Source organism: Hemicordylus capensis, chromosome 3 (genome assembly GCF_027244095.1).
Source record: "Hemicordylus capensis ecotype Gifberg chromosome 3, rHemCap1.1.pri, whole genome shotgun sequence".
NCBI lineage: Eukaryota > Metazoa > Chordata > Lepidosauria > Squamata > Cordylidae > Hemicordylus > Hemicordylus capensis.
In genome coordinates this window covers 42,259,053-42,286,728 of record NC_069659.1, presented here as the reverse complement: position 1 = coordinate 42,286,728, position 27,676 = coordinate 42,259,053, and the positions used below count along the sequence as shown (strand labels likewise).

Genomic DNA, 27,676 nt, shown 5'->3' with positions numbered 1-27,676 from the left:
CTTTTACCTCTGAGTAAACATGCTTAGTTTCCGGCTATAAGTTTTTTCAGCACCACAGCAAGTACTCAAGAAAACATATTTGGGTGCTCCAGAGTGTCAAGAATAATCACACTCCAGCCTGGAGCTACACAGCAGCACCTCCTGAAGCAATGGAAGAAGCCACTGGACTATGTGTGAAATACAAGTAATAGTGGCTAACATGCAAAACAGGTGGCTGCTGCCTACTGCATTCTGTACTAACGCAGCACATGCCCACAGGGGGCAATTCTCTCTGATCTCCCTGGAAGTGCTCTGCGTGAGACCTCACAAAGACCTCAGGGACTTACTTCTGAGCTACAGGAGCTACTTCCAGGGTCAAGAGAGATTGGCAAAAATCACCCTGCCCCCATTTATATATTTTCACATCAATCTCCCACTCTTCCTCCAAGGAGCCCACAGCTGTGTACATGGTTATATTTATCCTTGCAACAACTCTGTGAAGTAGGTTAGGCTGAGAGATAAGCTACTGGCCCAGAGTCACTCAGCAAATTTCATGGCTGCACAGAGTTTTTGAACTCAGGTCTTCCTGGTCCTAGTCCAACACTAACCACTGCAAACAGTAGAGCTGCACTAGGCTGCAGTGCAGCAGCACTTCATGAGAAGCGCTGGTGTTTCCTCAATGTGCATCTCAGTCAGTGTTTAGAAAAAAATCCACCCACACACACACCCCTACTTAGATACCGGCACTGCTCTTCTGATAAAATAACTTGCTAAAACAAAACTTCGTTCCTGTTTCCTACAGTGATTGTACTGCTTTGAAGGGCATATGACTACACTTCAGATTCCTGAAATTCAACATATAAACTTTTATTTTCCCATAGAGTGATACGACCATGACCTGCTGTTTGTACAGCTTCTCAGCAGAACCTGTCAACTTCACAAACCATGTGAAATTCTCCACACTTCAGATTAAAACATCATGGCTTCTAGTCCATCTTCCATAAACTTCTTGTAGATGGCCATAAACTTTGCCACAAACGCCTCCAGGTGATAAATAGCCTTGCTGCCCAGCTGCAGGCGGTGCTCATAGAAAGCTGCCATCTGTGCGACCTCTCCTTTCAGCTGCCCGTCACAGTTGTTCAGAAGTTCAGACAGAAGGCCCTAAATGGAGTAATAGACAATAGTCTTTGAGCAATACACACAATTATTTAATAACAGAGAACTGTGTTTTCCTGGAAGCTCCACCTCCTGGAACAGGGTTCTTCACCTGGGATCCATGGGAAATCTCTGGTGCACCGAGTTTTGTTTGCTTTCTGGTGAGTCAGAATAACATTCTTGAAAATAACTACCTGAGCACTCCCCCAGCCTGCACAAATTTTAATGAAGCTTATGAAAATTATATTAATCGGGTGGTGCTCCATGAATACTACATGAGGATCCAGGCCGGGGGTAGTGGGGGGGGGGTGTCCCTGTAGGTACAAAAAGGTTAAGAACCCTTGTCCTAGAATGTTATAGCTAAGAGATGCTCCAGCCAGTCCATAAAACTACCCTTCAAGAATTTGGCAGTTCAAATAGTATTCTGACCTAGTAGAAGAATAGTCACATTTTATCTAGATATCCAATACTTTTTTGAAGAATTAAAATTTTAATTTAATGTAATTTAAAAATTCTGACCTAGTAGAAGGTAATGATGCAGCAGGGAAATAACTTGCCTGGCGAGCAGGAGGTTGCCATTCAAATCCCCTCTGGTATGTTTCCCAGACTATGGGAAACACCTATATTGGGAGCAGCAATATAGGAAGATGATGAAAGGCATCATCTCATACTGCATGGGAGATGGCAATGGTAAACCCCTCCTATATTCTACCAAAGACAGCCACAGGGCTCTGTGGTTGTCAGGAGGTGACACCGACTGGACGGTGCAACTTTACTTTTTCTTTAGGATGCAGATATTAAGTATACAACTAGATTTGTTTTTAATGCACAAGTAATCCTGAACAGAATCACCAAAATGCAGAGTGCCCTGAACCACCAAGGCTATCATTTAGTTTTATTGCATTGGGTCACAAATATGCAATAGGAATAAAGGAATCTAACAGGAGGAGACCACAAAAATATTCTTTACGACATTTTTTAAACACATGAATCCATATTTCTGTCATGCTCCCTGTCCCCTATGGAGTAGCATAAATCTAGCATAACATAATCTTGTAATCACACACTCATTTTTAACTCCTCTGAAATAATGCATAAACTATAAAGTTTGGAGACTCAACTACAGCTGTAGCCTCTGGTTTCTCAATGTCAGCAAAATGATCTGCAGACAGCTGAATGAGCAAGTTTGTGTTCATCTTTTCCTCCTTTTTTCTTTATCTTTCCCTTTCTTGAGTCCCAGGCAGTGCAAGAGGAACTGCATAGCTCCCAGCTTATTGCACAAACCAATGTACTATGGGCTGCCAATGAAATTCCACATCCTTTTTCATGGTGCTTTTCTTTCCTGCATATCTTCTCTGGGTGATCTTAAAAGAGATTGCGTAGATCATGGAAATGGGAGGGAACATGATGTGATTTAAGATTACCAACAGAAGGTTCCCAGGAAACACACTCACTCTGGAAGAGATGCAGAAGTTCACTGACAGAAATAGCTCAGAGCTGCTTGTCTGATTTCATTTTCAATCTGCTCAGAACTCTGGTTCATAAGTTCATTCTCACGTCCACCATGCAGTTGCCTCTGGAGGTGGTACAATGGCTGCAAACTATGGTATGTCATTTCAGATATCCTCTCAAACTCTAGTTAGCATAAACCATGGTTTAAAACTACTCCAAAACATGGTTTCCGATTGTGGTTTGCAGACCTACTGAAAACCATGCTTTGTCAATTTTGACAACATTCCAAGCCCATGAGCAAAAAAGCCTAACATTGGTTTGGCATGATCTGAATTAGGCCTATACATACAGATCCAAATTATCCTAAACACAATAGCCCCATTCACACATTATGTTCAACACATGTACAAAAAATGTACAGTGTACACAGATACAGTTATCTGCATGTTATGCTGAACACATGTACAGAAATATACTTCCTATTTCTACCACACATTTAGGAACATAGGAAGCTGCCATATACTGAGTCAGACCATTGGTCTATCTAGCTCAGTATCATCTTCACAGACTGGCAGCGGCTTCTCCAAGGTTGCAGGCAGGAAACTCTCTCAGCCCTATCTTGGAGAAGCCAGGGAGGGAATTTGGAACCTTCTGCTCTTCCCAGAGCGGTTCCATCCCCTAAGGGGAAGATCTCATAGTGCTCACATGGAGTCTCCCATTCATATGCAACCAGGGCAGACCCTGCTTAGCTATGGGGACAAGTCATGCTTGCTACCACAAGACCAGCTCTCCTCCCTGGGGCCCGATACCCACATATTCTTTTAAAATGAATGTAGGTACAAGTTAATCACACACATGTATGAGTGTCTGTACATTCATGCATAAGACTAGTTTCTTGCCAATGGTGAGCAAAAATAAGAACTCTTCTCCTACCTGCCACCCGCCCCACACACAGTGTCATCTAATCAGACCTTCAACTACTAACCAGTTACAAGAATGACATCATTTACCTTTATGATAATCTCTGGAGGAATGCAGTGGGTTAAGAGCTCATAAAGTCGCCCACGGACTTCAAGCAACCTATTAGAAAGAAATCATTAAAATATTACTTCACTGTCATCCAAATCTAAGATGGTTATTTTTTTTAATGAAAAAAGTTTTAACTTCCATCACTGGAAGGTTGGGCTTTTAGTTTCGTAATAGCCTTTAAAGTTTGTTTTACCTGCATTCTACACAAGATGAAAATGAAACAGCAGCAGCGATTTGATTTTGCACAGAGGAGCTCCATTAGAGGACAGTATAGCCCCCCTCCTGCTTCACCATATCACCTCCATTTCAAAAGAACTGTTGTTCACACTGAAATACCTGCACTTCATCTTCCATTCACTGCAGATACTGCTTATTTCTCCGCCTGCAGAGAATAGCCAGTGTACTGAGCACTGAGGAGGAAGTGGCAGCTGGATGTTCCAAAGTCAGGCAAAGGATCTCCTTGCCTTGCGGTGACTCATTGAGAACAGCTTTCACCAGATGTCATAGGAAACTGCCTTATAACGCATCAGACCATTGGTCCATCAAGCTCAGTACTGTCTACACAGACTGGCAGCGGCTTCTCAAAAGTTGCAGGCAGAAGTCCCCAGAGCCCAATGTCAGGGAGGGAACTCGGAACTTTCTTGTGCTCTTCCCAGAGCGTCCCCATCCTCTAAGGGGAATATCTTACAGAGCTTACATATAGTCTTCCATTCAAATGCAAACCAAAACAGACCCTGCTTAGCAAAGGGGAGAATGCTTGTTTGCTACCACAATGCTGTCGGACTACAGCTAAGTTGTGTTACAGACTAGCATGGCTAAAGATCTTGTACTTGTTAGTCCTCAACTAACGGACCTTGGAGAAGCAGCTGCCTGTCTGTGAAGACAATACTGAGCTAGACAGACCAATGGTCTGACTCAGTATATTTATTATTTATTTATTTATTTAATTATTTGATTTATATACCGCCCTTCCAAAATGGCTCAGGGCGGTTTACAATTAAAACAAACTTATAAAACAATGAAAAGCTAAAACAAATTAAAAACAATAAAACAACAACTAACAATTTAAAAACATTTTAAAACAAAAATTAAACATTGTCCCCAGACCCCAGCTCAAGAAAACACGTAGACTTAGTATGGAAGAAAAGGGCCACAACTTTGTTAACTATTACACAAGGCATGGCAGACTGGAACACCAGCTTATATGGCAGCTTCCTATGTTCCCAACCCACAAGTACATCACATCAGTGGCACCACGACATGCATCACCTCCCTCTCTTTTTAAGAAAAGTAAAAAGACAGAGTGAAAGAGAGAAGGAGTAAGGGAGTGTATGTCTACAATACACATTGATACTAGTACCATACTAGTTTAACCATCATGGCTTATCCCCAAATGCTGGGCTTTGTAGTCTAATAAATGCTAAGAATCAAAATTTTATTAAATAGGATTTCTATTTCTCATAAAAGAAAACTTTGAAGTCCCACATGCAGCTGAAGTCGTATACTTCAGCTGCATGTGTATTCTTCACCTTTCAAGGAAGAGAAAGGGGAGCCATGCTGACTTCTAGTGGTGCCACTTTGTGTGTTGTCACAAGCAGAACTATACCCTTAATCACAGCAGAAAAAGTGTGCCCTCCTCACACTCTTCTGATCTTTTACTCCATAAGCCAGGCCCATAAATTTCGGCCATCAGTAGCATCTCAGGAGACAAATGCCCACGGTGATTTTTGGCAACATCTATCCCCCCTAGAGTCAGAAAATAGGTGATAGCACTGCTGCATATACAGTCTCTGTATTACTACCCCTTCTTTATCCTTACCCCAAACTATTAGGATAAAATTGCAGTCATTTTTGCACAGAGGAAAGGGCTAAGGTAACAATGAACACACTGTTGTATCCTCCCCATGTAGTAATCTTTGGAGGACACTCCTGCCAATTTCCATTTCCATTTCTCTGACAGCAATAAAATGTTATAGTAGCTTTTGTGTTTTTAAAGCATTTTAAAGCTTTTAAAACACCACTGCAAATTTGGCCACTGCAGGCCCAATGGTCAGGACAACAAAAGCATGATAATACAATGAAAGCCGGAAGTATTCCAATGCTATCACCCATCTCCCATCTCTCGGGGTGTAGACCGTGTCAAAAATCACAATGAGGATTTGTTCCCCAAGATGGAACCAACCACCCCAGCTGGCTCATGTACTAATTACTGTCTGCTATTACATTTGTCTATCACATAGTTTTTCTTGTTCATACCATTGTTCCTTTCTATTACCCATCAATTATATATCATTTCTGCTGTTCATGCTTCATTTACTTTGGTGTGATCTTGCTGGGTTACCCACAATGACAATGCTACAATGGGGAATAAGCCCCATTGAACAAAGTGGGGCTTACTTCTGAGCAGGCATGCATAGGATTATACTGTTAGGTACATAAATTATCCCTGGAAATGCTGAAGAACCCTGCAGAGATTCATACTACATATCAGGCAAGTTGATCTGCAGAACAGCACCAAGGGTTGGCTCAGTATTTAGAGCAACTAACCTAATGGCGCAACGGGAAATGATTTGACTAGCAAGCCAAAGGTTGCCGGTTCAAACCCTTGCTAGAAACACCTATATCGGGTAGCAGCGATATAGGAAGATGCTGAAAGGCATCATCTCATACTGCGCTGGAGATGGCAATGGTAAACCCCTCCTGGATTCTACCAAAGACAACTACGGGGCTCTGTGGTCGCCAGGAATTGACATCGACAGCACACTTTACCTTTACTTTATTTTTTAAGCAGTTCCTGACATTTTATCAACATAAATTGTCATAGCTGAAAAAATCCCAAGTGCCTAAAAACTGAAATCAAAAACAGGTTTCCATTACATGACAGTTAAATATGTTGTTAAAAATCTGGAATCTGGAATATATTCCGCCATGGTAACAGCATAAGATCTGATCCAAAAGGACCCCCACACACTACTATGCAAACTCTGTTTTACAGCAACAGAACTGCTACTATCCATGGTAGAAGGTTGTGTTCGCATGAGGGTACTTGCAGTAAGCTCAATGGTAAGTGGAACACAGGCATGAGACTACCTTGCATCTTTTAAGCATATTTTTGCTAAGAGCATTGTAGAATCTGTCCTAGGTAGTCAACTATTTTTCTAGGTCTACCATCACATATGAAAAACATTGTTCACATTAAAAATGAAGAACCTTGTGCTACCTAAATACCAGCCAATTTACTGTGGCATATGTTTTCATGAACTCCACGTACACACAGAGAAAGTAAACAGTGAAGCAAAATCAGTTAATGGTTTATGCTGTGGCGATGCATGCAGCAAGGAAACAATCCTTTCATTTGTGCATTGTGTCCACAAGCTCACACCCAGCAGAGTTTCCAGAGTTGTGAGGGGATTAACATAGGTCCCCCTCTCCAAGACCTAGATTAGATACCATCAGTACCTCCACTGTGATGTTTCAATGAGTTTTTCATGAATAAAATCTCTTCCATCCGGGCCAATCTGGATACTAGTATTTTTGCAGAATCAATTACAGACATGTCCACCAACAGACATGTTCAACCTGTGTCTCCAAAGCGCATGGATTAGCTATTTGGAATGGTGCAGTCCATCACTTGTTTGCGTGACCCTTGCCCAACATGGCTCATCTATCTTCTAGCAAGGAGGTCACTGAGGGAGGGCAGGATGACAATGCCTCCATGTCTTAAGGCTATTAGACCTCTTCTTAGGAAGCCTATGTTAGATTCCTCCGTGATGAGTAATTATAGGCCAGTCTCTAAACTCTCATGGCTGATTGAGAGGATGGGGGCTTCTCAGCTCCAGGTAGTCTTGGAGAAAACAGATTATTTGGATCCACTTCAAAAAGGTTTTCAGCTGGCTAGAGTGCTGAGACAGCTGACAACTAGAGGGTTGAGACCTGGACAGCTTAGATATGATCTTCAATTAGGAACTGACAACAGGAGTATGACTCTTTTGCTCATTTTGAATCTCTCAATGGCTTTCGATACCATCAACCATGATATCCTTCTGGATCACCTGGAATGTTTGAGAGTGGGAGGCACCACTTTACAGTGTTCCACTCTTATCTTACAGGTAGGATCCAAATGGTGTAGCTTGAAGACTATCATTCCACAAAACAAGAGCTATTTTATATATAATTCTTTATATTTGTTCACCATCCCAAACTTCCATCTATGGGGGGTTTACAGCAATAAATTGAGACAAATTAAAACCTTAACACAATTTAAAACCACAAGTACAGTGAATAAATGTGTCTATAGAGACTTCTTAAAAGTTGTGAGAGATGGAGAGGCTCCAATTCCAGCACGGAGTGTATTCCAGAGTCTTGGGGCAGCAACAGAGAAGGCCCTTCTCTGTGCAGCCTCCAGACAAGCTGGTGACAACCACAGGCAAATCTCTCTAGAATATCTCAATGGGCAATGGGGCTCATAGTGAAGAAGATGTATGCAAATACCCTGGGCTTAAGCTGTTTAGGACTTTATAGCTTATAATCAGCACCTTGTATTTTGCCCAGAAACTTATTAGTAGCCAGTGTAGTTCTTTTAATATAAGAATTATATGGTCTCTCCGAGATGTCTGAGGCCAACCTGACTGCCGCATTCTGTATCAACTGTAGTTTCCGAGCTACAAAGGCAGCACCACATAGAGCACATTGCAGTAGTCAGGTTTGAAGGTTAGCAGCATATGTACTGTTCCGTGGTCATTTATCTCAAGAAACAGACACAGCTGGCATATCAGCCAAAACTGATAGAAAGCACCTCTGGCAACTGACTCAACCTGAGACACCAGGGAGAGCTTTGGATCCATAAGCACCCCCAAAATGTATACCTGTTCCTTCTTGGGAAGTGTGACCCGCATCCAGAAACGCCAGATCAAAATTGTCTCCTGAGCTCCAACCCCACAAAATAAGTACCTCCATCTTACTTGGATTCAGTCTTAGTTTGTTATCCCTCATCCAGCCCATTACCACCTCCAGGCAGCATTTAAGGTTAGGCCTTCTAATGGGCGCCATACTGATAACACTCTGCACCAAATCTCCTTTATGATCTCTCACAGCTGTTTTTCATGTAGATATTGAAAATCACTGGAGACAGTAGGGAGTCCTGGGGGACACCATATAAAAGTTCATGTTTTGAAGAACAACAGTCTCCAAGCAACACCATCTGGAATCTGCCAGATAGATAGAACTGGATCCGCTGCAAAGCAGTGCTTCCCACTCCCAACCCCCTCAGACACTACGGAAGGTTACTATGGTCGATAGTATCAAAATCCGCCAAGAGGTTCAAAAGTTCTAGCAGTCACACTTCCTCTGTCATTTCCCAATTGGAGATTATCCATCAGGCTGACCAACTCAGTCTCCACCCAACAGCCCGTCCAAAAGTCAGTTTGAAATGGGTGTAGATAATCAGTTTCCTCCAAGACTATCTGGAGCTGGGAAATCACCATGCCCAGCCATGGAAGGTTGAAGACAGGTCTATAGTTGCTTAATTCTGAGGGACCCAATACAGACTTCTTCAGAAGAGGACTAATGATTGGATTGCCTCCTTAAGACAGGAAGGCATCCTGCCCTCCCTCAGAAAAGCATTTATGATCCCTACCAGGCCCTCTACAACAGCCTCCCTGCCAGGTAGTATAAGCCATGTCAGACAAGGGTCAAGAGAACAGATGGTAGGCTGCATAGTTCCAAGAAGCTTACCAGTAGTCACAAACTGAGACTGATCCAGCCTACCACATAAGAGTTGTTGCTGGACACGTTTGCATTAAATTTTGCAATCATTGTGTGATCTGCGTTTAATAGAAATTTTAACCACAAAGAATTCATTTAAAATGTTATAACGGGTAATTGATGGTTTCAAATTCTGATTCAAGAGAGGAGGGGCATGTACTAACCCTCTCACAATCCTAATCAACTCCACTGGATGTGAGCTTGCGGATGCAATAGACAGAAAAGAATCACTTCCTTGCTGCACATATTGCCTGAGCATAGGTCTTCAAATGCACTCTATGTTGTAATCTGTCATTTTTGACTAGAGTCTTTCTTCACTTGCACTCGTCTATCTCGCTGCTTTCGTAGTTCTTCTGTATACCAAAAGGGCCAATTTTGGAGTGGGTCAGAGAGGACACTTAGGAGTGATCATGTCTACTGCCCTGGCAAGTTTGCTGTTCCAGTTCTCTACCAGGGCATCAACAGAATCACTGGCACAGCCAACACTAAATCCTTCCAAGACTTTGAAATCCTATTAGATTGAATAACCTTCTTGGGTAGACCATCCTAATAGGCATCTCACCCCTGCAGAGGTGGGAAGTGTTTGTGAGTCCAACCTTAACCAGATGGTGACAATGTCCACTGTCCATGACAATGGGGAAATCACAGTAGTCCCTGACCATGGAACACCACCCTGATCAGAGTAAAATACCAGATTAAGCATGTGTCTAGCAACATGCCAAGTCAGTGCCGAGACCACTTGGGATAGGCCCATAGTTGTCATGGCTGCTAAGAACTCCTGAGCCACCCTGGACAAATTGGTCCTGAAGTGAACACTGAAGTCACCCAACATGATAAGCCTGGGAGACTCCAATGCCAAACCCAAGACCAAGTCTGTCAGCTCAGTTAGGGACTCTGTTGGGCGGCAGGGGTGATCAGTATACCCACAAAAGTCCCAGTCTATCCCTCGTCCCCAAACTTAAGTACACACATTCAATATGATTAGACACTTCAACAGAGATCCTGGTAAGGGAGACGTTATTCTTGTAGACCACAGCCACTCCACCTCCCTGCCCACGTCCTCTCATCTGCTCCTCAACAGAGTACCCTGGAGGGAGAAGCTAGGGCCAGACTGGGCCACCAACCTCCCCAACCAAGTCTCTGTGATACATATCGGTAAGCCCATTCATCCATAATCAGATCATGGATGATTTTCAATTTATCCTGGACCGACCTGACATTACAAAAGAGCAAGATGAAGCTGTGGGTAATTATTACTGCTCCCCAAGGTCAAAGAGCCGGCAAGGCAGGTGGAAAGGGGAAAGCCATTAAATTTCTGATTTCCCTTCCCCTGTAACCGCATGCTGAACTTGCTACTTCTATTCCCCACCACCACCAGAATAGCTGCTCCATAATCAGTGGACACACTCCATCACCTGTCTCCCCATCTCCAGACAAGCCTAGACAAATTGGAGACTAATCTCACCCAAAACTCCCAACAACAGAAGCTATCTAAACAGCAGCTTCTAAAAGAGCCATAAAAGACCACACTCTGCCTCAATCCCATACCAAAGGCCAGCCCCCTTTGGCAGCCAGCTTCAGTGGCCACCTATAGGCTGGCCACCTACCACCAGCTACACCCCCAGAAACCCAGAGCCTCTCACAACAGATTCCTAGACTTGGATGATAGTAATTAGTGCCTACAGGTACAGCTAATCAGGCAATCAGGAATGGAAAGCCACAGCTCCAATTAAGACAGCTTGATCTCTTGACCCTTGCCCAACTTGGCTTATCTCATCTGATAATCATATTAAAAGAGAGGGTCTGGTAAATATTATCAATGCTTCTCTGAGGGAGGGCAGATTGCCTCCTTGTTTTAAGGAGGCTATTTATTAGACTACTTTTGAAGAAAGCTTCACAGGATCCCTCTATGTTAGCTAGTTACAGAACTGTTTCTAATCTTCTATGGTTGGGCAAGGTAATTGAACAAGTGGTGGCCTCTCAGCTCCAGGCAGTTTTGGATGATGCAGATGATCTAGAATCATTTCAAACTGGCTTTCATGTGGGCAAAGTGATTGAGACTGCCTTGGTCAGCCTGATGGTTGATCTGCAACTGGGTACTGACAGAGGGAGTGCAACTCTGCTGAGCCTTTTGGATCTCTCTGCGGCTTTTGATATCATCAATCATGGTATCCTTCTGGACCGCCTAAGGGAGTTGGGATTGGGTGGCAGTTCTACAGTGGTTCCGCTCCTACCTCTCTGATAGATTCCAGATGGTGTCACTTGGAGAATGTTGTTCTGCAAAGCGAGAACTAAGGAGTGGAGCTCCAAAACCTTAAAGACACGTAAACTTCAACAATTCACCAAAAATCAGCCCTTTGCCCAATTCTCCTGCAATTTGGGTGGTAGCCTCCACCCATTAGGCCCTACCACCCCACCCCACCCTTCCGCCCCAGATCACACTTTATGCCCCAAATCCGCCCCAAAGACACGGAAACTTCAGCAATTCACCAAAAACCAGCCTTTTGCCAAATTCCACTGCAATTTGGGTGGTAGCCTCAAGGCACTACCACCCTACCCCACTCTTTTGGCCCTGGGACCTGAAATTCAAGTAGACGTCAGATCAGACTTTTTTGCATTGACGTCAATGGGAGGCAAAAAGGCGGGAAATTCAAGGACACATCACACTCAAAATGGAGGAGGAAGGATGAGGACTTAATTGGCCACAAAATGGAGAGCAAAAGCTACAAATAATTCGGAGCCGAAACAGGGGTGATTGTTTCAGCTCCAAAACATTTCAGGAGAGCAAGAGGGTGATTCGTTTCGGCAATGAATCACTCGAAACAGGCAGTTTCGGGTACAGATCATTCTGTACCCGAAACATTTCGCACATCCCTACAATCTATGTCTCTATGACAAAATTCTCAGGAAAAGTCACTCCCATTAAGGAATGCTTCCCTTAATGCCTGCCTACAGGCAGTAATGGGCTGGATAAGAGGTAATAATTTGAAGCTGAAACCCGACAAGTTGGAAGCACTTATTTTTGTGGGCTGCAACTCAGGAGCTACCGTAGATCTTCCTGTTATAGATGGGGTTACACTCCCCCAGAAGGATCAGGTATGCTGTTTAGGAATACTTCTGGGCTTAAGCCTCTCTCTGGTTTCTCAGATTGAGGCAATGACCAACGGCATTTTTATCAGCTTAGGCTGATAGGTCAACTGAGTCAATTTCTAGAAGAGAGTGACCGCAAAACAGTAGTGCATATGCTGTTATCTCTAGATTAGACTACATAGGGCTGCCTCTGTATCTAGTCTGAAAACTTCAATTACTGCAAAATTTGGCAGCCAGGCTGGCCTCTGGGAAAACTAGAAGAGACCATATTACTCCTCTCTGAAAAATATTGCGCTGGCTGCTAATAAGTTTCTGGCAAAACACAAAGTGCTGGTAATAGTCTATAAAGTCCTAAGCGGCATAGGCCCGAGGTATTTAAGAGAACACCTCTTTCAGGCATTTGCTGCTGGATTCCTTTAATTGTTTTTAACAGTTTATATATTTAAGTATTCTTTAAATGTTCATGTTAAATTTTTGCAAGCAGCCTAGAGTCATGCTAGTGGGCGGTATGTAATGTAATGACTAAATAAAATTAAACAGGTTGCCTCGTCTCTGAACTGGATTTTTTTTACAATGGTAACAATATTGGGAAATAATGGAAGCTCTTATGAAGTTTTAATGAGATCAGCAGTGGACCATGTGACTTACAATATCATCTGTTCACAGCAGTAAAGATTAAATGCTCCAAATTCACCGTGACATGCTGTCTTTCAATTTCTGCCAACACAATGTATCGAAAGCCAGTCAAATGTTTGGCAGCTATGAATGACATTAGGACAGCAATGAATTAGTGCCAACACCAATGCATTTTATAGCCGAAAGGGGGGAGTGGGGTTACTACCGCATAAACAAAAAAAGCTGTCCTCATCGGTTTCAGTGAAAATAGCTCATTGCACTGAGCAAGCAAGTTTGTTACACAATAGACTGCTTCAACGCAGCAGCTTTTAGACTCTTGTAGGTGGCTGCTAATGGGAACTATTAATATTTCAATGACTTCTTTTACTCACTATATTCCATACACATTTCCTGGGTGAAAATACCAAGAGTCCCATCTAGTCCCACTAGAGCAGTATGAATTTTAGCCCATCCTTACAGCAAACTGGAAACAAAGGGCAAGGGAGGAAATGCACCTGACGAAAAGGCCGCAGACTACAGACAACCTGCTCCTTTGTACCCTTCCCCACAGAGACAGGAGAGATGGCAGAAATCAGAGGGACAAAATAAAGTCCTAACCCCACAATGCAAAACAAAACAGAAAAATCCTGTGAAATAGCCACAGCAGAAACTGTATTTAATCTTGTGTCTGGAAAAATTACAGCACTTGCCTTAGAAAATAGGATTTGCACTTTCAGATGCCTAGAGAGTGAGTATTGGATTTTATTGCCCGCAGCCTATTTATTTGCTTTTGGCTGCAAGGCTGTGGAATAGTTTAAGGTTTCAGCATGTACCAAGTTACATACTTCTCCTGGAATCTTTCAAAAGTCTTGCCAGATGTTTACAATATATGGTTTGAAAACAATTACACATTGGCAGGGTATGTTTTTTTTTTTTTTAAGTGTTCTGTGCTTTAAGTGACCAAGAATAACCTCATTGTTTGAAATCTAGTTCAACCATCTCCTATATAGGCTTGAAATCCAGTTCTGGGAAATGCACAGTCTAGACATTCTAATGAACACAGTATTAAAAATGCTGCAGTGCCTTTTTAATGTCAGAAACCTTAGAAGTGTCATATTTTACAACATAACACTTACCAGCCGCAGCTCAACATGCTCACCTACCTCTGGGGCGTCTGCTGACTAACAATGGCATTTGCAGTCTCTCTCAGATATATCTCCCAATCTGTCTCGGAAATGTCTTGATCAGGAGTGAAAGGATGCCTGGGCAACAAGCAACATGTTTTCAGGGGTTGCCAAGAACAAGTTAACAAAAGCATATCCTGTATCAGTTCTGTTTTCCTGACTTACTGTTGTACTCTGCAAGCTTCGCACATCAAAAGGGCTTTTCGGAGGTTCCTGCCAGACTTTTCTGCAATCCTCCGAGCCAGTTCTTGAGGAAGAGAGAGACCCTCCTTCTTACAAACATTAGACAACACATTGCAGATCTAGAAGATCAACAGGACATTGAATAGTTTGACACTGTCTCAGAGGGTGAGGCAATCCTACAAGAGTTCTCTCAGAAGCAATGTATCTCACCTCTCAATTTAAGCAGTACCATGCTGTAAGAATAAGCTATGGGGTCGGCTTTACAGAAGGTGGCCATATTATAAACGGGTATCAACTGAATGTGCACAAGGACCAAATTTATAGGTAACACTTGAGGTCACCTGTATCCTCTCCCTTTCCTGCCATCATGATTTGCCTTGGACCAGCAACAAGTGGCAACAACATGATCTTTCCTTGCATATATATCTTTACACAGGGAAAATGGACTAGGAAGGGCCATAGCTCAGTGGTAGAGCCCGTGCTTTGCATGCAGAAGGACCCAGCTTCAATCTCTGCCACCTCCAGTTAAAGAATCAGGCAGTGGGCTATGGGAAATAACTTGCCTAAGAACTCAGAGCCTGCCAGAGTAGGCACTATGGATGGACTAGTGTAAGGCAGCTTCATATGTTCATACATACTGGTTCCTTCCTACTGCTTCCTGGGACAGAGACAAATAGCACCAGCCATAACGTGCTGTGCCCTTATGGCAAAAAGGAAACAAGAACCTCAGATGCACCCAACATGGTGATGCTGTGTATTTTAGGACCTGCCCATCCTAGATGTCATGCTATTCAGCATGAGTAACCAATAATTGAAGAGATGAGAGAGGTCCATCTCCAGATGCTGCCAGCTCATCTGATGGCGACCTGGGAACGGGCCTTATATGTAGTCACTCCTGCGCTGTGGAATGTGCTCCCTAGAGATATCAGTGGCTTAACATCTTTGTAGCCTTTAAAAGAGTTTGTTGTATTGTATTTTTATTGTATATATAGTTGTGAACCACCTAGAGCATTTGGCATGAGGTGATATATAAATTAAATAAATAAAATTACAATGTGATTTGGTTACTACTTTGAAAGAGAATATCTATCCAGGGATCATTGCACAATTTGGCACAGAATTTATTATAAGGAGTCTACATGAGAGCTAAGATTTCACCAGCAGGAGCAGGTGGATCACAGAAGTGAACAGCATGAGGCCAGCATACATATGGACTTAGGACACATATTACTGCCTTGTTGAAGTGGATGAGTTCGAGGTCTTGTCAGTATCTTGATGGATGCAATGCCTGCAAACTATGTATGCCACCTTGAGTTCCATGATGGATGATCTCTAAGCTCTGAATCCAAATGTATCCCCATATAACATGGCCCTGCCTTTCAGTAGGAAGCTTAATATATACCTTACAAATATATAGAAACAGGAGTGCATTCAGCACTCAGGAAAAATACTGAACAGTTTCAGAGTTGTAGACATTTAGACTCTCTTAGCTTTGTGGAGAAAAGTAGAGACTAGAAAAATACATGAAAACAAACAGGAGGGGAAATACCACACCAACTCAGACAGAAGGAAAAAGCAGGAACGGCGCAAGAGTGATTTATTGCGGAAAACAAGTCCCAACCTGTCTCGAGATAGAAAGCCTCCTCTTCATGGAAAGTTTTTTAATGAATCATAATTCAAAGCTGCCCTCAGACTACTATTTTCCCCCTTCATGATAAATCACATTTGTCTCATTCCTGGTTTTTCCTTCAGACTAGAAAAGGCATGGACACTAGAGGAGAAGGCTTGGTCAACCCAGTCAGCGGCAAAGTAACTGAACTTCCAGTCTTTCTTTCCAAACTGCTTCAGCCACTAGTGCCCAGCTAACTTTCTGTCTCCAAACAACCTTCCCTCTTATCAGTCCTTGCTAAACAAAGACCAAGTTTATCAGAATACAAATATTTGAATAAAAACAAATTGTACAACATAAATGTATAAGAAGTGTACGTGTGTGTGTACGCACATGCATACACACACATACCAAATATACAAAAAGTTTTTAAACAGCGACTATCTATGTAGGTACAAAATCAGAGAAGACATTCAACATGGATAAAACTAGTTGCATGATATGGTGCACACTATGTTTTATGTAGTAAGACAGCTGCTTAAACTGTGCACCGGACAATTCTTTTGCTTTTGCCTGAACTCACATCTTCGTGGCTGGGGGCAGGCACTCTCACTGCGAGGCACCTACTCCGGATAGGTGCAATGACCTTCGATGTGGAATTGCAACACAGAATCAATCTGCAGGTGGCCATGTACTTCTCCATGGTTCGTCTCAAGGCATGCTGGGCATCTTTTGTAAGTCTGTCCACCTCTGTCAATAGCACCACTAAACAGAAGCAAACAAACCAAAAACAAAGCTATCCTTTATCACAACACTCACACAGTAAATCTTAACATGGTTTTGGCTTAAACCGAACACAACAGACCACAGGAGAACCTCATTAATCGCATTTCCGCTGTTGGGTAATGGACACCCAACCTCAGTATATGTGAAAAAAGTCAGCACAACAAGGGTTAAATCTGCCTATCCACAGGTAGGTGGTGGCTGGAAATGACCTCAGAGATCATTTCCAGCCACCATTTAGAGATCGGGAGCCATTTTACGGCTCATTTTACACAAAAACAGGGGGGGCGCAGTTTTTCGGCCAATTTTCTTACCCTTGGGGGGCCATCCTGAGACTCCTGGAGCACAATACCCTTTATTTGCCTGCTTTTTCCCCTTTTGGGTGGTGTGGGAACCTAACCCCCAACTGACATTTATTTTAATGCCCCATTATTCATGGATGTGCTATCCCAACCCCGCGGAATGGAACCCCCATGAATAAAAGGGTTCTCCTGTATTACTAAAAAAAATAAAATGACTACCAGGATTCGTATTTCCACTTTTGATCCTTCCAGCGAGACCCCCTTTTATTATTTATTTATTTACTTACATTTCTATAATGCCCAAAACGCAAGTTCTCTGGGCGGTTTACAAAACAATAAAGACAGATTAAAACATTTCAACAATTAAAATTAAGAAGTTAAAACTATTAAAACACAATTAAAAACACAATTAAAACAGTATCTAATTAAAAGCCTGGGTGAACAAATACATCTTGACTGCCTTTTTAAAAGTTGTAAGAGATGGGGAGGCTCTTACTTCAGCAGGAAGTGTGTTCCAAAGCCTCGGGGCGGCAATAGAGAAGGCCCGTCCCTGAGTAGCCACCAGACGAGCAGGTGGCAACTGCAGACGAACCTCTCCAGATGATCTCAATGGGTGGTGTGGTTCATAGCTTTTCTCACACACACACACACACACACACACACACACACACACACACACACACACACAGACTCCACAGAAGTTGCTTTCACATGGTGCAGTCCTATGCTGCGGGCAGCCTATGTATATATTCCAGCCACACAGGCACAGCCAATCATATAGGTTTTTCCCATCAGAGAGCCACCCCTTCGGGAAGAAAGGTATCAATCAGATGGGGAAAATATTATGCAATTTGCCTTCCCCCTCCCCCACCATGTTTTCAGAATAATATTCACACACACTTCCTAGTGGTATGGAATTGAAGAACAAGAAATCACTTTCACAATGTCGTGTTTGTGTAGCAGCTGGTGCTGCTCTGTAAAAAATACATCCCTTTGTTTCTTCTCTTCCAACCAACAAGAATGGTAAAAAGGCAAACTTAGCTGAATCAAAGGAAGCCACAGATAATTGAGGTCAAATGAAGCTGAGGTAGCATTTAAAAGAAATCGTTACACAACCAATCCACCACTGCTATAAAACGGCTACAGTGTTTGATGGGATTACCAAGAAAACAACACTCTTAGAATTTGATGTTGGAAAGACATTCTCAAATGTTGGCGAGTACAGAATATATTTCATGAGGAGTGCAATCTGGAAACTGGAAAATCATATTGCTTCTGTAGAATGGTGACAAGCACTTATACAACACAGCCTTTGACTTTTGTGAAGGAAAGGAACTGATGAAAGTGAAAGGAACTGATGCATCTTATGCACAGAAGAAGAAAACACAGAACAAACTAACATGTGAAAAGAACTGAGAAGTTTGTTCTGATTCATGCAAAACTTCCATTTTCCAAAGTCAATGAAGTAAGCTTTACATAGCAAGAAGGTATGAGAAAATGGTTCAGGGTCCCAAAAGGACTAAAAAAAATCAAACACACAGAAAGGAGACACCAGCAATAGAAACTGGGTGGAACTGGACATCTCTCCCCCTGCAAATATAAGAGAGCTACCACTTTATAAAGTAGCTTTTTACAACAGCTTGAAGCTCCTTCTGTGACACTAAGTATATCTGTATATATTAACAAAACAAAAGGCATTTACACTTTTAAAAGTACACTTTCATAAAAATTTACCAAACTGTTGACTACATTGGACAGCATCTAGACTAAGTTAGTCATGACTAAGCACTAATATAATCCATGAGACAAATTAATAATGACTAATTTAAGTCCCATTATTTTAATTGGATTTAGTCATGACTAACTTAGGCTGGATGCTACCCAATGTATTTGAATTTTTTTAAACATAATTTATGTTTGAAAAGTCAGCCTTCCCTCTAATTGTTTTGGGGGTTTTTAAAGGAAGGAAGAACCTAGCTTTTCCAGGAATTCAAAATTTCAGGAAATGTTACATCTCCAAACACCATTTAAAAACAAAGTTGTAAACAAAACCTAAAGTATGTACAGGTTCCCACAAAGGAATTTCTCTGTCTCCTGCTCCCAACAGCATCCGCCAAATTTGCTCATAACTGGAGACCTTGCAAAGCAGGTTGCAATGAGGCATTGGGGGGGGGGGCGGTTTGCAGAAGAGAAAAAACTTCCAAAAATTGCCACCAGAATGGAAGTCTCCGCCAGTCACACAAAACATACATAGGATACAACCCAATGAGCTGAAGAACGTAAAATATGAAACAAAGAAACTACCTCCATTCAAAATGTGTGTTTAACCTGCGCAAATTATTAAACAATGTTTTCCAGCAAGATTATAGCTCATTACTGACCTTTAAAATCTCTTTGAGTACTTGTCTCAAGTTGCTGTGATTGTGCTACTGTCTTCAATAATTCCTGAATTACTACCCGGTCATTATTTCCTGCATCACTGAAAAAACAGTTCAGTTTAAAAAAAACATTCCCCTCCCCCACTTCCCCATTACATGTCTGTAATAGTTTACTATGCTCTGAATGCTTACTTAGAAGAAAATCCCAGTTAATTCAATGGGACTTACTATATACAAGGTCATGACTGAATCAGTCCACACCTGCCTTGGGACAGTGGAGGAGACACCTCAGCAGTTCAAGGGAGAGAACATAGGGGCCAGAATAACAAACCACATCTATGCAAAGCTAGCCAATAGCACTCCATTCCCAGGCGGCAGCTTTAGCCGGGTCTAGGTTTGTTACACACACACACTCCAACATCCTGACTAATGAACCACTTGCATGATGAGCAAAATTGTGCTAGGGCAAGAAGATTGCATAATTGTGCTAAAAACTGGATTTGTGCATTTGCTGCCAAGTGCAGACAAGCTTGTGGTAGCACAACACTAGTCTGGAGGCCAAGCTGCAGACTCGGCACAAGGAGCTGGCATAACAGCTTTACAATGAATGCAGTGTCCTTCCACAGGCGCTTTGTGGGTCAGGATGTCAGCCATTGTGTTCAGATTGTGACCAGGAAACACAGGTCACATGAGCTGACTAACAGAGATGTTGGTCTTCGATTCCTAAATTGTTAACTTGTGTTTGCATCTCTCCAAATTAGGGCAGGGTAGCTAGTGTTGAACTCCATGAACGGAGCCAAACTTTCAGCCCCCTGAAGACTCTGCTTGAAGTGACAACATATATGCAAATATTATTAAAATCTGTATTTTTCAAATCCAAACTTACATCTTGTTATAAATAACCCATATTAATACAAACATTTCTACTCCCACCACCTCTTTAATATGTTCTTCCTTGCTTGAAGCCTTGTATTTCAGTTTTTTAAAAACCAAGGTTGGAGGTACTTATAAAATTGCGTAATTCATACTTCTGGATAAAGCAGAGCAAACTCAGTATGTTAAGAGACCAAATATAGTAAGATATTCTGTAAAACATATATGGGACAAATACAAAGCAAATCTTATTGCAGGGCAATCTATTATTGCATCATTTTCGTATCACAAGGATTTTGCTGTGGCCAAACAAATATCTGACTTTTCTAATTGGAAACAAGCGGAATATGCTTCATATGAAAAACTCTGGAGTAGAAGATTCTTGTACTTCCTTCAGTTGAGAAATGCAGATCCTCAGCTAAAGGTAACTTGGTTGCAGTACTTGCAAGTACGAAATCTTTTATGAAGAGTGGCACAGAGAACTGATTTAGGTCAAAGCAAATCCAAGTTTAGAATCATCATTAATATCTGGGAATATATGTAAAGAGGTCATATAAAAATGTATGAACTATTAAAAGAGGGTATTAAAGAATCTGATCTATACTGATGAAAATGGGAAGCAGAACTTAATGAAACACTTCCAATAGACCAATGGAAATATATGTGCCAATTTGGTACTGAGATTTCAAAAAAAAAAAAATTGCTATTAAAGAAAAAACACTTTAAAATGTTGCTTCAGTTATATTATATATTATATATTTAGAATAAATCTTATATATCAGACAGCATCAAATTTTTGTTGGAAATGCCATATATGGTGGGACTGCAGTAAAAAAAATGTCAAAGTGTAATACAAAGTATATTTGGAATGACAGGAGATTGTTTGGACTATAAACCCCAATGTAAACGCACACATAGCCTTGTGCTGCCTTCTTGCATTTGCTTCGCACAGCCTTCTGTCTCGGTCCTCTACCCTCTTTCTCTTCCGTTCTTCTTCCCTCTACCCTCTTCCTCCCTCCCTTGCCTTGCCATTTAAATTTTGGTTTGTGATGTCATCCACCCCAATTCAAGATGGCAGATGCATGAACATTTGAGATACAACTGAGCAAACTTGTGAACCACTAACCAATTTGAACCAAATCTGCTACAGGTATAGGGACACATAGGGGCTGCTCAAGGGCGTAGTTTGTAATGATGTCATCCACCCTGATTCAAGATGGCAAACGGGAATGTTTGAGGTGCAAGTGGGAACTGATTTGGACCAAATTTGGTACAGCTGTACGGACACATAGACACTTAAAATGCATTGTTTGTGATGATGTCATCTTCCCCAATTCAATATGGCAGGTGCATGAACCTTTGAGGTGCAAGTGGGCTAACTTGTAAACTGCTTAACCAGTTTGGAGCAAATTTAATTCAGTTGCAATTGTGAAAGAAAAGTAGGCAGATTAGTTCTTACTATAACAACTTGTTCTTTTTCTGTCTGGAAGCTTGGTTGGTACATTTTTAAAAAAAGAATCTCACACTGTCTGCATATGCTAAGTATTGGGAGCAATATGGTCCTACAGTGTTAAGAATTCTAAGATATATTTCAATGTATATTTTGTCTTAATTTAAAAAATGGGGGGGGGAGAACCTGTATATATATTAACATAAGTAAGCATTACTAAAGATTATTGCAAACATACCTTGGGTTAACTTCAAGATGATAGTTGCTTGCAATAGTGCTAATTTCAATTTTCTTTTTAGAAGGTGCCTGAAAATTAAAACAAAACAAAACTCAAAATGACATTTATGAAGCCAATGCAGGAAGGACTCAACTGACATCACAAGGTATTCCTACAGGAAAAGTACATCAGTTTTGCCCCTTCAGTTCAATCTATATACATTCACATGTGGGGGGGAAATTAGTTCTAAAGGGGGAAAGTATACTTTAGTGATGCATGTTTTGGTTGCAGAAGACATCTTCTTAAAAGGGGAACTCTCTGACTCACACACTCTCACACACACCCTCACTCACTCTCTCGGTAATGCCTCTTAAAGTGGTTCTTGCTATTTGCAGTTTTATAAATACTTGTATTAAAAGTTATTTAAGGAAAAACACAGTGGACTGATCAACTAAACATTGCAGCCTATTTTTAAATTAAGTCAGGGCTTGACAAATCTGAGGCATCAGGGAGCCATAGCACCTAGAAATTTAACTAGACAGATTTTCAGAGGCAGAGTTGTTTAATATAATATGTATTTTATTAAATAATAATTTTTATACTACTACTAATTTTAAAGATAAGCAAGCAGCCCTGTTTCTAAGTACAATACTTGTAAAGGAGATCATGAGAAGCCCATTTAACCTTCTCATCCACAATATTTGCCAATAAGCCCGGTAATTTTGTCATATGTCCACTATCTGGCTCCTAAATGTTTGGGCTGGCTCCTAGATCCAAGAAAAATTTTCAAAATTAAGTTAAGTTAGATATTAAACACTGTAACAAAATACTATTTGCAGGGCTACAAGAATCCACTAGTCTACTAGTCTGTTGATGAGTGAAAAATGATGCCTGACAAGTGAAAAAAGTCCTGATAAGTAATGTGCGAATATAGCTTGGTGAGTAAAATATTTTGTCTGGATGATGAACCTATCCAACATTTCTTCATCCCTATTTGTTTTGCACAGGACTTTGGGAAGCTGCAATCGCATTCTCTAAGAACTCAGCCTACTACTAAGCACCAACACTCTTTTTGCAGTTTGGAACCAATTGAAGGAGATTATTTAATAATAAAATTCCCAGTTATCACTTCACTCCTCAAGCTGTTAACTATGCAAAGAGATAACTCTGTTGGTTGAAAATTCCCTTTTGGAAATACCTCTATCAAGTTACACCTGGCATGTGAGAAAGCAGGAGTAGTTAAAAAGTGACGGACACCAAAGAGAGAGAGAGAGATAAACATGACTCTTATACTAACTGCTGGCTTCAGCTTGAGCCAGCAGGAAATTTCAAGTACCAGACTAAATTATATCCAATATCACACAACTGAAAGGAGATAACAGCAGTGGTAAATTCCTGGTACTGATTGGCTAAATAGAAATCCCACAGCGCAAAATGCCTACAAACTAATCATGTTGCTAATACTTAGTAAGAGAGAACAGCCAATTGACTAGTTCATCAATTGTATGTATGGTGTTTAAACTTCCTATGGAGATTAAAAAACTGCACATTTTGTAATGGCACTGGCTTTTCGTGCATTATGGAGACACTCTGAAAAGCCGTGCTCAATTTCTGTATCTTGTCTTTGAAAGATACCGTTATTTTCTTGAGACATATTCTTACCGTTATATTCTGATGTTCAATTCTGAGCTTCTCTACTCCAGAGCCATACAATTCCCTCAGCAGACACATTATTCTGGTCTTTTTTCCAGCTCCTGATGGCCCATACACTAAAAGATGGGGGAAATCGCCACACTGAACCTGTGAACAGAATTAGCCAAAACTAAGTTATAGGAGACTTTCGCTCTGAAAAATGAGAGTTAAAGTGTGGTGTTCTACAGGGCTCCATACTGTCTACAGTGCTTTTTAATATCTACATGAAACCTCTGGGAGAGATCATCAGGAAGTTTGGTCTGGGGTGCTATCAATATGCTGATGACACCCAGATCTTTTTCTCCATACCAACTTCATCAAGAAATGGCATGACTCCTGTAAGTGCCTGCCTGGAAGCGATATTGGGCTGGATGAGGGATAACAGGCTAAAGTTGAATCTAAACAAGACAGAGGTACTGTCTGTAGGGGGTCAGGATCCGAAAGATGGTTTAGATCTGCTTGTTCTGGATGGGGTTACACTCCCCCTAAAAGATCAGGTCCGTAGTCTGGGAGTTATCCTGGATCCCAAACTCTCCCTGGTCTCTCAGGTTGAGGCAGTGGTCAGGAGTGCTTTTTATCAGCTTCAACTGATACGCCAGTTATGTCCATTTCTCGAGACAAATGACCTTAAAACGGTGGTACATATGCTGGTAACCTCTATGCTTGACTACGGTGATGCACCCTACGTGGGGCTGCCTTTGTACGTAGTTCAGAAACTACAAATGGCTGAGAATGCAGCTGCCAAATTAGTCTCTGGGACAACACAAAAGGACCACATAACACTGATTCTAAAATAACTTCACTGGCTGCGTATATGTTTCCGAACAAAATACAAAGTACTGGTTATTACCTATAAAGCCCTTAACGGCTTAGGTCCAGGGTACTTAAGAGAGCACCTTCTCTGTCATGAACCCTGCCACCTATTAAGATCATCGGGAGAGGTCCGGTTATGGTTGCTACCAACTCATTTGGTGGCAACTAGGGACCAGGCCTTCTCTGTGGCTGCCCCAGAGGTTTGGAACTCGCTCCCTGCTGAAATAAGAGCATCCCCTTCTGTTTGTTTTTAGGAGGACCCTGAAGACGTACCTGTTTTCCCAGGCCTTCAACTGATACCATTTTTTTTAAATTTTAATGTGTTTTTATCTATTGTATCTTTTTATGTATTTTAAATGTTTTATATTTTGTTTTATGTTTTAATTCTGTAACCACCTAGAGATTTTGATATTAGGTGATATATAAATTCCATAAATAGATAGATAGATAGATAGATAGATAGATAGGAATAACTCTTCTAAGTTTGCAGCCAGCATTGCAAAAAGATACAAATTGACAAGAATGCATATCGTGGTAAATAGTCTCTCATACAAAATTCTACAGCCCTTCAGGTCACTGAGGCTTCCTTTTGAACAAGATTGGTATTTATATTTAGACAAGAATCTACAAGCAGCAGTTCCGAGTAGCATGGGCTGCAGAATTCGGCACAGACTGACAAGTCTTATCCTGCAAGACTAGACATCCATACCTGTAAGTAAGTTTTAATGAAATAAACCAGGTTTATATGTCCAATTCATTTCAGGATGAGGCTGTAGTTCAGTGGTAGAGCATCTGCTTTGCATTTAGAAGACCCCAAATTCAATCTCTGGCATTTCCAGGTGAATCTGGAAAAGCCTCCTGTCTGAAACTGCTGCCATTCAGTATCTGGTTCAGTATAAGGCAACTTCCTATGTACCTATATAGCTAGGATTAGACTATAATATACGCCATGGCCTTCTCCCATCAAACGCTCTTGGAGGAGAAACTATATAAAAGTAGAACTGGCAATCTCTAATGTGGATTACAAGGTATACTTGGGAATTAACTGCCAGGTTACGCACATCCTTTGCCCCTGGGCCATGGTGTCAAGTTCCATTTAACCTAGGGACAGTTTGAATTCCAGAACAAGATCTGCCTTGGCTCAAAGCACCAAGTTTGAAATCTTGTCAGATAAATTACTTTCACCCCAAAGTTACTTCACTTTGTGCATAATGTTTCAACAGAGTAGTTACATATTTCACAGTAAGAGTACACAAAATGTTCCAATTTCATTCCAGGCCTGACAAACAGTGCACAGTGGCACCAAGTCAGATATAAATAGACTATTACCCTGGGATATCTCACTGGAAAAAAATGCCCTCAATAAGAGCAATACCAGCCAGGGCCAGGGTTAATAAGATTTTAGAGGCAGGAACAGAGACCATCAGTGATTAATGTCAACAGAAGATGCCAGGGTTTTAAGTATATTAAAAATTCATAACCTCTAACCTAGAAGTCCTATACCAGCATTCCTGTTGGAAGGGGAGGCTGCGGTTAATGTTGAAAGGGGCATGTACTACATATGCTCAGATGCACTACTTTTTTGTGTGTGTTTCTCATTTTCTGAGGCTGAGATTTAGCTCAAAATCAACCCACAAAGGGCAACACTTCAGCCAGAGACTGTGGAATTGTTATCCTTGCTTTTGAGCTTCTAAAATAAGGATGATGCTTGTAATATTCTAGAATGAGACATCCTTAAAAAAAATTAAAAAAAGAACACTAGTCATTCTAAATCAGGCCATTAACAGTCAGCTGTGTTTAAAAAAAAAACCAAAAAACCCTTGAGCATGCTTCATTATGTACTTGATTTGTGTGTTTGATCTCTGGGGACCAAACATGTCAGGGTTCAAGCCTATCTGGAAGCCATGCTATTTGCACTGGAAATACTGCATTACTGCCAGTTACTGCTTTTGTGAACAGTTACTGGGCTTATCTTGAATACCATTTGCATATCACAAACAGAGATGCCACTTGCATTTCATGGCCTTTTGTACCCAAGTATTTACTACTTTCTCTGTGTACTTGTGTATGTTTTGATTTGTCAACTCAATATAGCATTTCATGCATCCAATGAAGTGAGCTCTATGCCACAATAAACTTGTGGAAGTCATTAAGGTGCCACACAAGTCACTTTATGCTTGCTTTTGAGCGGCAAGTGTTGATGATGCAAGTCACTATGTAGAAGGAAATGCATTCTGCACATGTTCAAAGTGTTATTGCTTCACTTATCCCCACAATCATGCCTAATTTTGAAAATCGGACTCTGGGATTGCACTCTGGCTATACTGCACCTGTCGCTAGGGCTGCCAACCCTCCAGAATTGCCCTGGAGTCCCCAGGAACCAGGGTAGATCAGTTTCCAAATCACTAATGAAAGCAATGTTGGAAGTCTTAATGCCTTGATATTATCAAAAAATATGGGGTGCGAGGCTGGAGTCTGCGTAAATCGACATCAGCCGACAATGGAAAGCATTCCTGGAGAGTCTAATGGCGTAATCGTACTGGCAAAACTATTGTTCAAAATATTGCGGGGGGGGGGGGCGCGATTCTCCAGGACTAGATTAAGTAAGAGTTGGCAACCCCACCTACTACTGAAAGAGGAGCAAAGAAACGCGATACCAGATAAAACAGTCTCCAGAGACTGGGACACTCAGCAGCCAAGAGAGATCGTTGACTCCCTCCCCATACTCCGCGACCCCTAACAGCACCCGGCTCCAGCCGCGGCTCACCAAGTTACGAAGCTGCGCCGCCTGCTCGCGATGATAATCCACTTTACTGAGCGAGTTCGGCCGGTGCTTGTCCACCCAGAGGCTCATGGCTGCGATCCGCAGCAGGGCAGTAAAGACAAGAGCGGGTTGAAAAAGCGCGCGCAGCGATTGCAGCAGCTCCCGCCAAGTAGAGAGAAGAACCCCAGCCTGGGGAGAGAGACGTCACCACGCACGCGCACAACCACCTCCCTTTTGCGGCTCAGCGCCGTTTCGCTTCCGCTAGCGGGAGACTGGAGTCAGCGCCGTGACGTTACGGTGGCCGCCTTGGGATAAACTTTGCAAAATGAAAACCGCCGCTATTGA

The 27,676-nt window shown here is 41.8% G+C and overlaps 1 protein-coding gene and 1 long non-coding RNA gene across 3 annotated transcripts in view; one reads left to right on the top strand and one right to left on the bottom strand.

Moving 5' to 3' along the window:
- The window catches only part of LOC128351288 (uncharacterized), a 39,999-nt gene that overhangs the window by 1,715 nt on the left and 10,608 nt on the right, over positions 1 to 27,676 (top strand). The window contains exons 2-4 of one of the 2 annotated variants that reach the window (XR_008319689.1): positions 22,145 to 22,228; positions 22,902 to 23,000; positions 25,184 to 25,278. This is a non-coding gene — a long non-coding RNA (uncharacterized LOC128351288). Of the gene's footprint in view, positions 1 to 22,144; positions 22,229 to 22,901; positions 23,001 to 25,131; positions 25,279 to 27,676 lie in introns of both variants that reach the window. The other variant, XR_008319690.1, reaches the window with a different exon arrangement.
- RFC3 (replication factor C subunit 3) lies at positions 831 to 27,582 on the bottom strand. The gene is made up of 9 exons (XM_053310680.1): positions 27,335 to 27,582; positions 23,725 to 23,862; positions 22,084 to 22,151; positions 19,526 to 19,623; positions 16,643 to 16,824; positions 14,433 to 14,569; positions 14,247 to 14,345; positions 3,597 to 3,666; positions 831 to 1,140 (listed from the first exon to the last, which is right to left on the bottom strand). Exons 1-9 carry the CDS (start codon positions 27,419 to 27,421, stop codon positions 949 to 951), a joined length of 1,071 nt encoding a protein of 356 aa, XP_053166655.1. The 5' UTR covers positions 27,422 to 27,582; the 3' UTR covers positions 831 to 948.

Excerpts from the sequence above, each read along its gene's own strand:
- RFC3 (XM_053310680.1), bottom strand. The coding sequence starts at position 27,421 with ATGAGCCTCTGGGTGGACAAGCACCGGCCGAACTCGCTCAGTAAAGTG. Across the intron at positions 22,152-23,724 it reads TTGAACATCAGAATATAACG|GCACCTTCTAAAAAGAAAAT; the intron begins GTAAGAATATGT and ends TTTAATTTTCAG. Across the intron at positions 1,141-3,596 it reads CTCCAGAGATTATCATAAAG|GGCCTTCTGTCTGAACTTCT; the intron begins GTAAATGATGTC and ends TACTCCATTTAG.